Genomic DNA, 17,252 nt, shown 5'->3' with positions numbered 1-17,252 from the left:
AATTCTAACCCTGCTGTACGCCGCCTTATGATTGTATGAATACATAAAAAATGAGACTCTGCACTAGTAGTACACCGTCAGTGCAAAATATAGTTCTACCATATTTTGCTTTCTTAACGCCACTGTCCCATTGTAATGATAAATTAAAGTTTAGAATTGCTCTACAAAGCCAAATTTTGTTTGGCATTAAAAGCAACCCCAAATTTTGGCAATCTTACCTTTGGAATGAGTCGAAACTATTCGGTCTTTTCAGGAAAATGTCAGATTTTTTAAGAAATGGCGCGGTATATAGCAAAGGGTAAACCGCCGCACGCATCTTTTTGTCATGGAGAGTGTGAAATAAAGGTCACGTGACATCAAAAATGGTGGCCGATTTCGGTTGATGACTAATTTTGGGCGAGAAAACCGTTAATTTTACACCCTTACACTCAATGAATTGCCTTATCTGAGGTACCTGAAGAAACATTATGACATATAGAATCGTAATAATATACGTTTCATGAAATAAGATGCCGATTCGTCGGATAATTTCACATTATATGTGGTAGTTTTGCGAACAGGAAATGTCCGTTATGTTGTTGTTGTCGTTGTCGATGATTGTTCTCACAACTCACAAAGTTCTTTTCTGAAGAGAGAGACAGGCCTTTGACGCACCGACACTAATATGTATTCTTACTTGCAGGTATACTGATTGTGATCGTGTCAAGGAGAAATATACACAGGCTATCCGTCCAGCCAAACTGCCCGTACAAAGAGATGGAATCGCTACAAATTTTGATCTCTCTTCTGATTTGTTCAACAATCGTACAGTGTCAGCGGGACATGCAATATGACAGCATCCTGACAATGTACAATCCAGAGACTGACGATTATAAACCTCGCAATGTGATCAATCTGGCAACAACATCGGGACCGATCTATGGCTTCACGGTGCCGACGTCCCAGAACGGGATTAGTGTGAATTGTTATCTTGGTGTGCCATATGCTGTGCCCCCTGTTGGGTACAGACGCTTCAGGGTAAGGGTTAACACACTCGGTGTTCTGTACAGTATGCTGTAGAGCCTCCTTTTGTGTACAGACGCTTTATTGTAATGGTTGTATACACTTGGTGTACTGTTTTCTGTCCCTCCTAATGTGTACGGACGCTGAGGGTAAAAGGGTTAATACAGTTAGTGTGCCATACATGTATACTGACAACCCATATGAATACACAAAGTTTCTTCACACTCACAGATTCAATCCAGTCCATTGAACAATGGCACTTATTTTGTCAAGGGATGACCTTTTTGGGAGCGTTAATCGGGGATTGTAAACTGGTTCCCTTTTTGCTGCAGCCCCCTCAGCGAGTGCGGTGGTCTCTGCCGTGGAAAGCCTACAAGTATCCGCCCGTCTGCCCACAAGACATGAAGAAAATCAAAAAGAAAGTCAACGGTACCGTCCAGATGAGCGAGGACTGTCTTTATTTGAACATATTTCAACCAAATGTATGTATATATCTGCTAGTTCTTTTTTGTGCTGATAATGGTCTGTAAATTCCGTTATTGGTCCAGCACACACCACATAATCTTATCATATTTTTGATTATTTGTTCAGGATCTACTGTAAATCAAAGACTAGCTGGTTGGCTGACTGAGTGACTGGCTGACTGGCTGACGACTCTCTCACAAAACCTTCTTTTGGAAAGCAGCCTTTCTGATACAAAACAGATCATCATCCTTCCTCGTTTCAGATCTCCATCCCCGAATACCCGTACTTCCCCGTCCATGAGCGCTATCCCATTATGTTCTATTTCCACGGCGGTGAATTCAACTGGGGCGCCGGACAATTGTTCCCAGGCCACTTACTCGTCTCGAGAAAAGTCATTGTGGTGACAGTGAACTATAGACTCGGACCACTTGGTAAGAAAAATTTCTGTTAATAGATATTTCAGCTCAAACAGAATCATTTGCCATGACCAAAATGGTATCGCTGGAAAGTGCTCATTCAAATGTTTACTCACTATAAGTCTTTTAGATTAGAGTTAAATTGATAAGTATCACATATTATTCGCTTTAGGTTTCCTCTCAATGCAAGATCAAAACGCGCTCGGAAACTTTGGCCTCCTCGACCAGATGACGGCCATGGAGTTCATCCAAGATATGACACGCGAGCTGCGGGCAGACCCAGATAAGATAACAATCATGGGGGACGAGGCTGGTGCAGCCAGTGTTGGGCTGCATATGATTTCTCCTTTGTCCAGGGGCCGAGGTAGGTCTGATTAAAGTTTGTGTGTTGATACAGTTGGAATTGCAAGTTCGTCTGACTAGTGTGTGTCTTAACGGCATCTCAACCAATTCGAGGCTTACATTGTTGTAGAGTCACAAGAAGGCCTCTTAATAACGACTAATACACACCATTTGCCAGTGTCGGCATCCAAATAAGAGGGCGCCCAAATCAGGGAGGTCAAAAAGCAACAGTGATCATTCATTTGTTCCATTTCCCTGCAGATCTCTTCCACACAGCCATAATGATGGACGGCTCGGACCTCTGCGAGTTCGCCTACATGGACAAGGAGCTCCGGCCACGTTTCAACGGGGAGGAGCTCGCAAGGAAGCTGCACTGCTTCCATAACGACTCCTACTACCTGTTGGATTGTCTTCGAAGGAGAAGCGTGGATAATATCATCACCATGGGGCTGGAAGTGAAAGTCCCGGTAAGGAGTAATGGGCTGTTTTGGCATTTTTTCTTTATGCTGATGTCGACTCCATCCATCTGTTAGCATTGAGGGAGGGATGCTTTTTCTTCTTTTCATTCACTTCTTCATTAAGTGCTGAGATGTGTAAGTAATGGTTGGTGATCAAGTGCATGTGGTCTTCCACGTTATGGATGGGTAACATACATAATATAAACAAACTTCTTCATTAAGTGCCGAGATGTGTAAGTAATGGTTGGTGATCAAGTGCATGTGGTCTTCCACGTTATGGATGGGTAACATACATAATATAAACAAACTAAGTGTGATGATGGGCTCTCTTCAGTGTGACCCATATCACTTTCTATTCTTCCTCCTTGCAGCCTGGACGAGTTGGTTACGCGTTCACGCCAACTTGGGACGGTGCCTATGGCTTCCTGCCAGACACGCCAGCCAAGGCCAGGAGTTTGGGACGATTTGATCATATACCTCTGATAGCTGGGATTACGAAGTATGCAGGGGCTGAGAGAGCAGGTGAGTTGATTTTTTGTCGTCGGAATATCCTACAATATACTTATGCTAATTTCGCCACCATCCCAGGCCTTTCGATTGCACAGACTTCGTTAACACCCTCTATTTTTCATTTTGAATTTGGGCACACCTGTGTCCTTGAAAAATCCATTCATAGGTGAGTAAATCATAAAAGTATTTTTTTTTAATGATTCCATATGATTATGATTATATAATATGAAGCCAGATAGAATACTCTTACACTGTTATAGCCTCTAAACATGTGAAATCCTGTATTTCTTTCATTTTTTCTCATTTTCACCTTAACTTGGGCATATTCTAAAAGTACTGTAATTTGGGCACCAGTCAATTTGGGCACACCCTAGAGGGTGTAGCCAGAGTGCAATTGAGAGGATCCTAATCTGTTGTCCTTTATATTTTAGCGGCAGTAAGTGGGAATCCGCCGGGAAATCAACTAACGAAGGCGAACTTCATACTTTCCATAAACCAGCTGATAGCAGAATGGCGAGTGAAGAATGTGGATGAGGTCGCTGGCTTGCTCGAATTCAAATATACGTTTTGGCCAAAACCTGACAACGATACAGCTCGGAAAGAAAATTTCACTGATGTAAGTCTGCAACGCTTGGATAGACTTGTTGTAATATGAACTTGCGGGTGTAAGACTGGAGGACAACCCTTCACCATAATTCTCTGTGCCCCTCATGGTCTCAGTAGGCAGTATGGTTTGGCCCTCAGCCCTTGTATTGTTTACCCCTTTTTGAAATATTCTTCTTTCTTCCTCAGCTTCTGACTGACAAGTATTATGGTACTTGCGTTGATGAGGTCATTAAGGCGCAGAGACGGTACACAACCGACGTCTACCAGTTCGTGTTTGATTATGTCTCGCCCAACAGTACGAATCCACAGTGGATGGGTAAATATGTTCTGTAGACCCCTTATTTGTTGCCCTTTATGTAAGGGAAAGAGCTTTGGTTAAGAATCAGCCCAACAGGTGGAGTTTGTGCAGTTTATGTCGTTTTAAAGAGACGATTGGGATTGTCGATGGACCCCCTGTTCAACGGCATAAATCTACGCCGTTTGGCACCAAACGGTTGGACGGGAAAATAACGTAGATCCACGTCATCAGGCACCCAAGGTTTTAAAGCCTCCTTCACCATAACGTATGACCTGTTCCCTTTCAGGTGCGTTCGCGGGACAGCAGTTACAGTACCTGTACGGTGCACCCCACTTTGACGATCCAATGTGGGAACTGGCAATGTTGCCGAAGCCTCAGTCATATGGACGGATTGACAAGAATATTAGCGACTTTTTAACATCGATGTGGACTAATTTTACAAAGTACAGGTGAGTGAATGTCACGTAGTCGAACAGTGGGATAGGCGTATGGGCTTGGGCTAAGAAGAAAGCAGTTTGAGCCGAGTAACCTTACGAAGTGAAATGGACTTTGTGGCTGTGAGTGGTTCAGCTATGTCAATAGGCATCTAGTTTGCAAGACAGTTGCAATTCGCTTGGTTCCGTTGCCTGTCATTTCTGTGGCAGAGCCTGGTGTTGATGAATACAATTATGATACTAGGCATTCATTTGATATCCTCATAGTCATTGTTCTCGACTTTACCCATATCTCCATGTCCAGAACCCCGACGCCCGATCCGGTAAACGAAACGTTTTGGTACACGTTCAACTTTGACAACTTGACTTACGTCAACATTGGCATCAACATCACGAACCACACCATGTACCGGCAACAGTATTATGGATTCTGGAGGGCGTACTATCCGGAGTTTGCAGAACGATATTACGGTAGGTCGAGTTTTACATGTTGGGATATTATGACCTATTTGCTTTGAAGGAAGGACTAAGGTCTGCTAGATCTGCTCATTGGCGACTCTGACCCTCGGCTGGCAGTCAAGAGGACCCTGGTTCGAACACTGTAGGCATGAAACTCTGGGCATGTCTCTGTGTCTGACTTGTCTTCCACCTAGGTGCTCTGACTTTCGGCTCACCGTCAAGAGGTCCCCGATTCCGTCCCCAGGGTTGGCATGAGACTCCGGGTAGGTCTCGGTGTCTAATTTACCTTACTCCACCTAAGTGTGTAAATGGTTACCAGTCTGACTTGCTTGTACAGGCTGTATGGTTGTATTAAAGCACTGATTGAGCAGCTCATCTGGGCTCTTCTGTGAGGTTTCAGGATAAATCTGAAGTCAGATGATAGCCTCTACTGCAGTTGATAACAGGCCATAAACCCAAAAACATTTTCCAGTCATTTGCGTTTATTTCAGACTGGTTAACACCATACCCAACAATGAAACAAGAGGAATACTACATCTCGATCTGGGTGATGGGCGCGGTCGTCATCTTCCTGATTTTCCTCCTCACCATCCTCGCCTGTTGCTATCGGCGACAGGATAAACAACTGAAGAAGGAGCGATATCTTTACTCAGATGACGAACCATATCGACTAGGACCGGACGAATACCAGATGGATAAGCACACGGAAACATCGTACGCATGATAATTTATCATTTATCTTGTGAAATTATATTTTTGGATTGATTTTCGAGAGCAATTTCTGCACAATTTTTTTCCCCGACGAAATTCAGGGACATAACTAAGAATGGCATTTTTCTCCTTGGGCAATTTAAATGCCGTAAGTGGTGCAGATATTGGTTCAATAGAAGGTATTTAAGCAATGCTCTGTGTGCCATTAACCTATGTATGTATGTAGCCTGTCCAATCAGCTGTCGCCAATATAAATTTAAAATGGTGTAAAAAAACAAAAAGGTTACATGGATTTGCCAAACTTGAGTGAAAATCATGTTGAGGAGCATCTTTCGGTTGCTCATCCCTTCGACTTTGAGACCTTATGAATGAGCTATCGCTCATAGTTTAACGACTTTTCTATTTCTTCAGGCGGTCACGTGGTTCCATGAATGGTTTTCTTGAGTCCGAAGCATGATCCCGTCCAACGTGCGATGCTGTGGAGGAATGTATTTTGTTGGGGGTCATTCATTGAGCTTTGAGACACACACACCCTATGAACCTCCCCTGCCACACCTTCCCCCAAAGTAATGACAAACTGATCCCATCAGAAAGAGCTACAGTCAGATTCATTTGACGATTTGTAATTTAGATTGGCCCCTCCCTGAGCCTTTCAAATGTTTGCCAAGGATGGCTGTTTGTGTAACAGTGGAAAAACACCAAGGTCCAGCGGATGTTTGAACCCCAGACCTTAGGTTTACGAGGCCATCAGTCAACCGACTGAGCTGATAGGTAACTCCCTTGAGCCTGGACTTATGAATATGATCCCCAAACATTTGGTGTAACATCAGGGGTATTTTACAATATGATTGACAGGTGTCTCAATGAATGACCCTCGGGTTTGTAGTATGTAGATGAATAGAGATTACTTATTTGGCGGTGGAAGGTTCCTTCATTTTCACTTAACTATCATGGTGCTGTAGACATGTATATATAAGCATGGCTTTTAACCCTTTGACACCCAGGAGTGTGCCATAAAATACTACCATCAGATGCCCAGCGGCCTACCCGATATGCCGTGAAGAAAAAAACAGTTTTTCAACCAGAAGTGCTCGATCTGCCTCCTCCAGTCGCTGTCCATAACTGAATGAGGCAGTGAGGTATCCAAACACATTGAGCAGCTGATCAAAGTGGCCAGGGGAGCAGATTGAGGGATGTCAAAAACTGACCTTGGCATCTGGGAGTAGTTATGGGTCGAATGTCGTCCTGATGGAAGTGAATTGCGCACTATATTCAGTAGTTTGAAGTCGTAATTGCTTTGGCATTCATTGTTCATGGCTTTGTAGGATAGTGTACACTTTAGGTGCAGGTTGCTTGGTATTCAGCTTTTGTATTCAAACATGGATTTTGTATTATTGTACAGTGTAAATACTTCTATCAAAAATAAAAAGCGACCCTTATATATTTTTGCTTCTATGTATAATTATCTTGCATATTTTTTATAGGCGTAAAAAGTAAAGTTAGAAACTTGAGGAATTTTTACTCTCTGCTGGTCCTGTCAGCACATTCCATTGATTTCTTAAAGACTGTGTCGTTGTTTCAAAATTTGAAGTTGAAGTTGTATCTTAGCCTTAGATCACTAACAACGACTTCATTTGTTTTATCAAGCAAACACTACATGTAGGACCAACTTGGTTCATTTCTGACTCCTCAAATCCAATTATTTTAGACTTGTAGAGCCTTACATTCCAATATTGGTTTTGACCTCCATAAAGTTATTTAATAAGATTCTCATTAGAAGCAGAATCTGAACACATATACTATGTGATAACTGTGTACCATTTCAGTTTCATGGAGCTTTACTTTGATGAATGTTCTAGTAATGATAGTGAATATCATATTTTAAAATCATTCCAAAACCACCATGCCATCCACAGCTCTTTGTACAAGTTTATGATGCATATTCACAGTATATCATGAGTACTCGCTGTATCTGTTTATGATGCATATTCACAGTATATCATGAGTACTCACTGTATCTGTTTATGATGCATATTCACTGTATATCATGAGTACTCGCTGTATCTGTTTATGATGCATATTCACAGTATATCATGAGTACACGCTGTATCTGTTTATGATGAATATTCACTGTATATCATGAGTACTCACTGTATATCATGAGTATTCACTGTATATCATGAGTGCTCGCTGTATATCATGAGTACTCGCTGTATATCATGAGTACTCGCTGTATATCATGAATATTCACTGTGTATCTTGAGTATTCACTGTAGCTGCATATCGTGTTCACTGTATATATCCATTTTGTACATTCCATGTGTCATTGTGAATTCTTTATGAAAGAACATATCAGGCAAATATATTTACACATTTTGTACATCCTGTCTTTTTTGAGGTTTTTCCTTTCTAGATATTTAACTGTAACTATTTACACCCTTGAGAGTCCATATCCTGTGCAAGACATCATCAGGGCAGTTAATCCAAGAGATTATAGTAATGTTTATCCTGGGTGTCGATGATTTGGTCTGATTGTTGAATGTTGAGAAGTTTTGACCCCAGCCAGCAGCCTGCCACATCAAGGCAGTAGCTCTCGACATGTGAAGGATTATATCATTACACAGAAATAAGACTGCTATCAAGAATGTTGTGACAGCTCCTGACTGATTTTACAGTATTTCTACTCCCGGAATAAGATTCCTTTAAAACCTAGAGCAGCACAGCACCTGTCCACAGCAAAAAGTGAGGCTGAAATGCCTCTCGGTCTCCTGAGTGACGTCTTCAGCCTTAGAAATTAATGTTCGTTGACCCGTAATTTTTAGGTGTGGTGTCTTTCCGTGGCCCCCGGCTCTTCGGCTGATCGCTCGCATCTGCCCACTTCCGCTCTCCTGTCTTTGTGTTGAAATAATATACCTTCCCCGTCTCTGAAATCATAAACAAGAGATTGAACTATTTGAAGTTTAAGATGCACGCTGAATGCCATCCTGAGTTGGCTGTGACTTCATTTTTAGTCTGTAATTCAAACCCCTGGTAGGAGAGGATTGCTGAAAAGATTTAAGAGACATAATTGTCCTGTGATGTTTACGCACAAAATGAGATGGTCCCTAAATATGGATGTTAAAAAATATGGATGTTAAAAAGTGTCATATTTGACCTTAAGACTTTGAGGTGACCCCTCCCCTCTCGCATGAAATATCCACGCCACTGAGACGGTCCCCAAATCAACAAGTTGGTTGCTAAAATGTGGAATACTCGCTGGAACGAAGACGGCTAATACCAGCTGAGGCGGCCGCTGTGAGAGTGGTCGAGTCACTCTAAACTTACTTGGGTCAAGAGCTTTTCCATTGAAACGTGTCGTTGGTCTTTCTCGTGGCTGCGGTGGTCGCTATAAGAAAGGTAAATGATACGTTTGTTAAATTAGTAATTAGACGTGAAAGTGAAGATTTCCCTGACGCGTCTCAGGCTGTCCATGAATAAAAGAACTTTGACTACGCCAGAGTCCCAACAGATCTTAATTGCCAATGCTAAGTTGCACCAGAGTCTTTTTTATTCTGGTTGTGGTTTATTACTATGATTTCCATTAAAATTGACCGTACAAGGACAAAGTCACAACCAGACAACCGGGATTAGACCACTTCAACATGTTCCCCGACCTTTCATGAAAAGACCTACCGGTTTTGGTGGAATATAAACATCATCGCTCGACCCATCATCGCCCTCTTCTTCCTCACGCTCGAGGGTCCGCGGCCGTGGCTGGGTAGGCCCGTCCGTCATAGGCCTCCCCTTGTCCTTTCCGCCATCTCTCTCTCTGTCGTACACCACGACCGGCGCCGCCAACTCCTGGACGTCTTGGGGTGTTTGCGGCGTCTTTGGAGGATCTACCTGCGTCGCGTGGTGGTCACAATTCAGTTCTTCGTAGTTCATGCGTGCGACCTGTCGACTGCTGGGATCTGGATGAAAGTAAGACAAGTAAGACATGGATAAGGACTCATCTTGACCACCAAAGTGTTTGCATCTTTTCAAGATCCGGTTATTACTCCCACAGAAGAGGACCCATTCCCTTACCTGGTATACACATGCATGGCCTCCTTGGCTCCTCTATCCACACTCTGAACTCCTTCCCTCCCGGCAAAGTACCCTTCCCTCTTTTCTTCAAAGTACTTTTGAACGCCTCGACCGCGTCTGCCGCAATCTGGTCTTGACGGACCCGTTCCTCCTCCGCCTTTTTCCTTTCGGCTTCTTCTTTTTCCTTTTTCGATGGACCGAATAAACCCATCTTGATAGTTTGTAAATGTGTTTGGTTGTGACTTAGTCTGTATACACTCCAGATGCAGTGATATTGGGCTCGTCTCTCGCTTGTAGAGGAGACAAATAGGATAACGAAATAGGCTGCCCCGGTCTGTACAGTTCGTCTATGTCCGATGCTCTCCCGTCTTGTCTTCCACAGGAAACCTAACATAACATGGGCACAAAAATTAAATGAGTGTATAAGTCAAAGTGTCAACAACATTGCTTTTTTGAGCCGGATTTGTATGTACATCATAAGGGCCTAATGTGGTCGGGAATCCGTTAAACATACTGAGGTGTATGCTAGAGTTATAAAACTGCTATGGAGGCATTCGACCCGTGGTATATATGTCACTGATTTGTGGCCCTAACCGGTCGTCTCTTCTCAGAACTTATTCAGTACTTACAACTTTAATAAGACGAGGCCAGCAGGTCGGCCTTAGACAACCTGATCGCAAAGCCGCAGCCTCAATAAGACGTATCCATTTCTTCAATCCGTTCAGTCTGTTGTCTTCAGAGAAGAGTGATCCGCGGTAGTCCTCAAAATGTCTTCCGACGGTTCGGATATAGATTGTGACAAGACGCAAAACGGTCTATAAAGTTCCCGAAATCGTTTATGCGTTCAAAATCTAAACGTATTTACAAACAGGGGTAACAACTTCCTTCTACAAGTACATGTATAGTCACATTCCAACCGAGAGGTAAACGGTCCACCTTTTCTACAGGTCTAGGCCTAAGCCTGCTAATGCCCAATGCTTGAGTGTCACGCAGAGCAAATCGTCTCTTCGGTCGCATTAATTGACTGGAGGTGGTCCAAGACTCTTGGTAGTGTGGCGGCACAAACAAAACGGGGACAACAATATAATAAAATGGTTTGCGGATTATATTGTGACGGCTCAATTAGGCCTTGGCAGAGCGAATGATGGGTCTTGATTTCAAACTTCAGTTGATGTTTTATCAAAAAATTTTTATATGCTCGTTCAAAAAAGTATTTGGTGTGTTAACAATTGATACGCCATCGTTGGTCGGCAGAATGAAATAAAGTAAACAAACATGGTGATATTTCGTTATCATACTGTGCGGTGTTAAGATTTTTAGTGTTTCCGTTTCTGAGTGTTCCCATTGTTCGCGAGAACGCTGAGAAATAGATTGGCACGTTTTTATGTGTCTTCGCTTTTTGCAAAGTCTTGGTCTCTCTAACTGTCCATTGTACGGATCACTAAAAACAATATTGGGAACAACCACATATGTTAGTACAGCGGGACTGAGTCATGATACTATAGCCGCACGTACACCACCTGAAAATGGACCACCAATCTTGGTTCGCGAATGCCGCACCCATCGAAAATCCACCAAGCGCGTACACCAGCGCTGCAGCTAGTTATAAAATCCGGCAACAGATGGCGCGCAAACAATAAGCAGAAAGCGCCATTATTCGAAAGCGCCGCCTGTCGCCGAACCATGGAATTAGCGCGTACACCACGACAAAGACGAGCTTTTAACAAGCCGGGCGAATTTGGACCGGCAATTTGTATCGGCAATGGATTGCCGAACCAATTTGTCGCGGCAATGTGGTGGTGTACGTGCAATTGGTCAACCAATATTTCGTGGTGTACGCGCAGCTATTGATAATGATAAAACGCCGAGCAGTCTTCTTGTAAAATTACTGTATAATGGATCAGGAGTCGGCACAACCTTACGCGGTGCGGGCCATAACATCTCTGAAAAGTATCATTATGATTAAGATGGGTGATCGGGCATTTAGGATCTCTTTCTTAATTAGGTACGGCGTTAATGAGCCAATAAATATCATGTGACATCCGTTCAACACCCTACAACACCCAGCAACGCAATTAAAGATGCGCAGTCGTTCCGGTTCCAGAGAGAGTTCACATTTTCGCGCAACCCACCTACGCCAGCACGTGGTCGAAATGAGATAACCAGGAAATGTGTGATTTTAGACAATTTTGCGTAAAAGTAAGACAAATAGGTGAGTTAATCTATTTCTATGGCAAATTCAGAAACTGTCTACGTTCTTGAATCAGTATCTTAGTATGTACTTTTTCTAATAACACCGTTTGAAGTTGAGTTGCATTAACAGTGTAGTATAGTTATATGTGGGTAGGTGGCACCAGCGTATCGGCAGCAATTTTGGTGTAGCAGGAGAAATAGTCACCGAAAAATCAGTGTCTTTTCTCTTTATACCAATCTGGAGAAACAATCTGACTGGTTAATTGGGCCAGGGGTTTGGTGAGATTCAGTTTTGTTGACAAAACAGGATATCTAATCGGCAACCCTGCATGTTTTAATAGATGTATTCAAATCGCCACCTTTAGCATCTTCGCTAATCATAACTCAGGAAATCGAATGTAGTAACACATGAAACGAATGATTTTATTTCCGAGCTCTCACTACACAATGGCTGCCCACTCGGCATACAACGTCTAGCCAATCGGTATACCACATCTCCTCCCCCTTAAGTTTCCGAACAGTCCAACTGGGAGGATTCCGCACCACAAGACAATATTTTAGTATATTAACCGCACATAACACCTTGCCAATAATTACTGCAAATTTGGTTGTGAAACACGGTAACTAAAACCTCTGAAAACAAAAAATCACAGAACCACTTACATGTAGGTTCCAAAACAACCACTTAAGCAAATATCTGTGCTATGATAGTGGGACGAAAATTTGCGGAGACAACATCGAACGAACTTAACTAACTCGGAATTGTAAACTTATGACCTGAACACAATGTCTTAACACAGTCTACTCTTAGGCAAACAATATAGTGCCTAGTGACAATCTGATTACAAATCTAAACGCTCTGGTGCTTTGCGAACACGTTGGGAACGACGGATTGGTTCCGGTGGTTGTGTCACCACTGGTGATCGCGGTATAACACCCTTAGCACTTTCAACATTTCCACCTGACTTTTTGTCCTCCGCAACGGGTGGAGCACTGTCTTGCACCGGAGTGTTAAGTGAACTAGAAGTAACATTAGGAACCTCAGAAACTACAGGCACACTTGGCTGTGGAACAATATTAGTGTCACATTCAGCCCCAGTGGCTGGTAGGCCTACAGTAGGAAGTTCAGGACCAATGTCAACTTGCTCCTGCACATAACGCTTGCGGATGTGATCAACATGTCTGCGAACCATGCGACCATCTACTAGTTCCACAACAAAGGATAGTGGTCCAGTCCTTTCAGTGATTACCCCCTTAAGCCAACAAGGACCACTACTGAAGTTGGTTACATAGACCTTATCACCCACTTCGAAATTGCGCTCCTTGGCATGAGTGTCGTGGTACAGTTTCTGTTTACCCTGTTTCTCTCCAACAGTAGCACGTACATCCGGATGTAGTAAATCCAGATGAGTTTTAATTTGACGGTTGAACATCATCTCCGCTGGTGTTCTACCAGTAGTAGCATGCGGAGTACTGCGGTATTTAAACAAGAATCGTGCCATTTTTGTCTCAATGGAGCCTGACACTAACTTATCGATACCTTCCTTGACAGATTGAACGGCTCTTTCCGCTAACCCGTTTGACGCTGGATGTTTAGGCGCAACTTTGATATGTTTCACCCCATTCCTACTCATGAAAGTCTGAAACACTTCACTAACAAAGTTAGTCCCGTTATCACTGACAATGGTATCTGGAATACCAAACATAGCAAATGTTGTACGCAGTTTCTCCACAGTCAGTTCAGCAGTACTTGAGTTCATGACATGTACCTCAATCCACTTAGTATACGCATCAACGATTATCAAGAGCATCTTTCCCTTATATGGCCCTGCATAGTCAATATGCAGACGGGACCATGGCCTGGAAGGATATTCCCATGGATGAAGTAATGCCTTAGCAGGTGCATGTCGCCTAACCTGACATGCTTCACAATGTTTCACTTTGTCTTCCAAGTCTTTATCCAAGCATGGCCACCAAACATAATGGCGAGCAAAGGTTTTCATGCGCACGATACCCGGATGTGCTTCATGAATCACTCCAAGTACTCGATTTCTGGCGGCTTTCGGGACTATAACACGTGCTCCCCAAAGAATACAGCCGCCCTCCACCGACAGTTCCAATTTCCTAGTGAAGTATGGACGAAGTTCCTCCTCCACTTTTCCCGGCCAACCAGCACTAACAAATCGACGCACCCGAGACAACACTGGATCGCGACCTGTGAGATACTTGATCAGCTCAACGTCAATCGGTGAAGTGTCCATAAACTCCAGAAGACAAATAGTTTCAGCAGGCAACGGCACTTCGATAGCAGAATCAGACAACGGCAATCTACTCATGGCATCAGCAGCACACATTTGTGAACCCGGTTTGTATTTTAAAACATACTGATACGCACCAAGAGTTAGAGCCCAACGTTGAATTCTCGCAGAAGCCAAAGGTGGAACAGGCTTGTTCTCACTAAGTAAATATTCTAGCGGCTTATGGTCATTGTAAATAACAAACTCATGTCCGTATAAATAGGAATGAAACTTTTTCACCCCCCACACAATCGATAACGCTTCTTTCTCCAACTGAGAATAGTTACGCTCAGCAGACGTGAGTGTCCTCGAAGCAAAACAAATGGGACGCTCGTCACCATTTTCAAAACGGTGAGAAACCACAGCTCCGATACCTTTTGGCGAGGCATCACATGACAGTACAATGTCTTTGGTCGGATCGTAGTGGACCAGGACCTGTGAAGACTGTAGTAAGTCCTTAGATTGCCTAAACGCTGACTCCTGCTCAGAACCCCAGTGAAAAAGCACATTTTTCACAAGCAGTTCATGCAGCGGAGCCAAAACCATCGATAAGTTCGGTAAGAACTTTGCATAATAGTTCAAACAACCTAAGTAAGACCGTAACTCCTTAACGTCCATCGGTGTTGGAGCTTGAGCTATTGCACGAACCTTCTCCTCGACCGGGTGGATACCCTCTGCATCAATCTTGTACCCAAGGTAAATGACGCTATCCGCCAGAAATTTGCATTTCTCCATGTTAAGCTTAATCCCTGCTTCATGGAGTCGGCGCAGCACCTCATCCAGAATTTCCAGATGCTCCTCATCAGATGCACCTGAAATTAGCACATCGTCCATCCTCGCAACGACGTAGGGGAGACCACTGAGAATGGAATCTATGATCCTTTGAAAAATGGCGGGAGCGGAACTAACCCCAAACGGTAGGCGGTTGTATTGAAACAAACCCTTTGAGGTATTTATTGTAGTGTACTTTTTCGACTCTTCCTCTAACTCAATCTGTAGGTACGCATTCTTAAGATCAAGCTTAGTAAACTTTTTGCCCCCAGCCAACTTAGCGTACAGGTCTTCGACCTTTGGCATTGGGTATTTCTCTACCCTCGCAGCTTTGTTCACCGTAAGTTTAAAGTCACCACAGATTCGGACAGTTTTCTTATCTGCTTTCATAACAGGAACAATGGGTGCCGCCCAGTCAGCAAATTTGACCGGAGTCAGTATACTCTCGGAACGCAAACGATCAATCTCCGTCTCAACTTTATCTGTAATCGCATAAGCTACACTACGCGGTTTAAAGAATTTTGGTTTAACGTCAGGATCAATGTAAAACTTGCCCTTGACGCCCTTGACCTTGCCAAGCTGACCGTCTCCTATGTCAGGGTATTTACTTAGTACAGAATCCAAAGTAATCCTATGCACACCATCCTCCTGTTCTGAATCAGCACGGTACACTTGTTTCCAGTCTAGACGAATCACAGACAGCCAATCACGGCCTAGTAACGTTGGACCAGCACCCCTAACGACTAGTAATGGTAAATCATAACATGTTCCTTGATATGAGACTTTCACATCAAGCCTACCTATAGCTGGCAGCGGTTCGCCCGTGTAAGTGCGCAACCTACACCTTGACGGTTTTAAACATGCAATGTTCCCAAACTCCTTGACAAATGTTTTCTCACTCATCAATGTAACAGCGGCTCCAGTGTCGATTTCCATCGACAACTGACGATCGTTAACGGTCATCTTCGTAACAAATGCGGACGCACTCCCTGTAGTTTTCATATGATACAAATCAAACAGTTCATATCCCTCATCTGCATGAGTTTCTGCAGAGTTCACCAGATGGACCCCCTTACCGGTTGGCTTTGGCTGAGCCGGAGGTGGTTTACCCTTTTTCTCAGTCAGGCAAACTTTTCGCAAATGTCCGCGCTTTCCACAAAAATTGCATTCTGTGTTCTTATGTGCACATCGGTCCGCTTTATGTGACTTGTCACCACTCCGGAAACAGTAAGTGGAACGACCTTGATACTTGGTATCAGTTTTACTATTAGCACTAGCGGCACTTCCACCGTGTTTGCGTTGACTTTGTTTCTTCACAAATTGTACAGAATTACCAGTACCACTACTAGATGCACTACTAGCTTTAGATAACTCTTTAGCATCTTTCGATGCCGTTTCTGTTGCCAGAGCAATTTCAACAGCTCTCGCAAATGACAAGTCTCGTTCAGTCAGTAGCTTCCTCTGTATCGACTCATTTTTAAGACCAACCACAAACTGGTCTCTCAGCCTTTCATGCAATGACCCTCCGAATGCACAGTGCGTGCTAAGGCGTTGTAACTCTGCCTTATACGATTTAATCGACTCGCCTTCTGCTTGTAATCGTTTCATGAAACGAAACCTCTCCACTATCGCCAACGGCTTTGGACAGTAGTGTGCCTTCAGCGAGTTAACATTTTGGGCAAATGTTTTGTCCTTAGGGTTATCTGGGGCCACCAGAGAGCGTAAAACAGCATATGGTTTAGGGCCAATAAGAGTCAGCAACGCCGCAACCTTTTTCTCATTTGCCACAGCATTGGCATCAAAGAACAAATTCACCCGTTCCAAATACGTTTCAAAGTCCTCGGTTTCGTTATAAGGTCCAACTGACCCGATTAGGGCACTCGCAGCAGCCATCGTAAGCAGTACAGCAAGTACAGCAGCAGTACCGAAACGAACAGTGTCCTCGTAGAGTATGCACAGCATATACAGTCAGTAGCATGTATGTAGTACGCAGCAGCCCACCGGAGAAAACCGCCGGTCTATCTAACTTTCTAAACGTATTGCAGCACTTCAACTATTACCCAGCAGGGTCCCAAAGTCCTCGTCGCCAGTTTTACCATCTTCGCTAATCATAACTCAGGAAATCGAATGTAGTAACACATGAAACGAATGATTTTATTTCCGAGCTCTCACTACACAATGGCTGCCCACTCGGCATACAACGTCTAGCCAATCGGTATACCACA

At 43.6% G+C, this 17,252-nt stretch overlaps 3 protein-coding genes across 3 annotated transcripts in view; 2 read left to right on the top strand and 1 right to left on the bottom strand.

Annotated features, from left to right (window-relative positions):
• The first annotated feature begins 349 nt into the window (after nucleotides 1-349).
• On the top strand, nucleotides 350-8,081 carry LOC135503004 (cholinesterase 1-like). Its single transcript, XM_064796254.1, has 13 exons — nucleotides 350-450; nucleotides 683-1,017; nucleotides 1,335-1,484; nucleotides 1,730-1,898; nucleotides 2,056-2,247; nucleotides 2,487-2,692; nucleotides 3,055-3,205; nucleotides 3,625-3,809; nucleotides 3,986-4,115; nucleotides 4,384-4,546; nucleotides 4,836-5,002; nucleotides 5,482-5,704; nucleotides 6,113-8,081. The coding sequence occupies exons 2-13, from the start codon at nucleotides 757-759 to the stop codon at nucleotides 6,156-6,158; spliced, it is 2,043 nt and encodes a 680-aa protein (XP_064652324.1). The 5' UTR covers nucleotides 350-450; nucleotides 683-756; the 3' UTR covers nucleotides 6,159-8,081.
• A 3,807-nt stretch (nucleotides 8,082-11,888) lies between these two features.
• Nucleotides 11,889-17,252, top strand: part of LOC135503246 (tRNA-splicing endonuclease subunit Sen2-like) — a 32,440-nt gene continuing 27,076 nt past the window's right edge. Inside the window, exon 1 of the mRNA XM_064796723.1 lies at nucleotides 11,889-11,978. The gene's annotated coding sequence lies outside the window, so the exon portion shown is untranslated. The remainder of the gene's footprint in view (nucleotides 11,979-17,252) is intronic.
• LOC135503398 (uncharacterized protein K02A2.6-like) lies at nucleotides 12,802-16,920 on the bottom strand. Its single transcript, XM_064796958.1, has one exon. It carries the CDS (start codon nucleotides 16,918-16,920, stop codon nucleotides 12,802-12,804), a length of 4,119 nt encoding a protein of 1,372 aa, XP_064653028.1.

Source organism: Lineus longissimus, chromosome 19 (assembly GCF_910592395.1).
Source record: "Lineus longissimus chromosome 19, tnLinLong1.2, whole genome shotgun sequence".
Taxonomy (NCBI): domain Eukaryota; kingdom Metazoa; phylum Nemertea; class Pilidiophora; order Heteronemertea; family Lineidae; genus Lineus; species Lineus longissimus.
The sequence above is the reverse complement of the archived record's forward strand: the minus strand, read 5'-3'. Positions and strand labels throughout refer to the sequence as shown.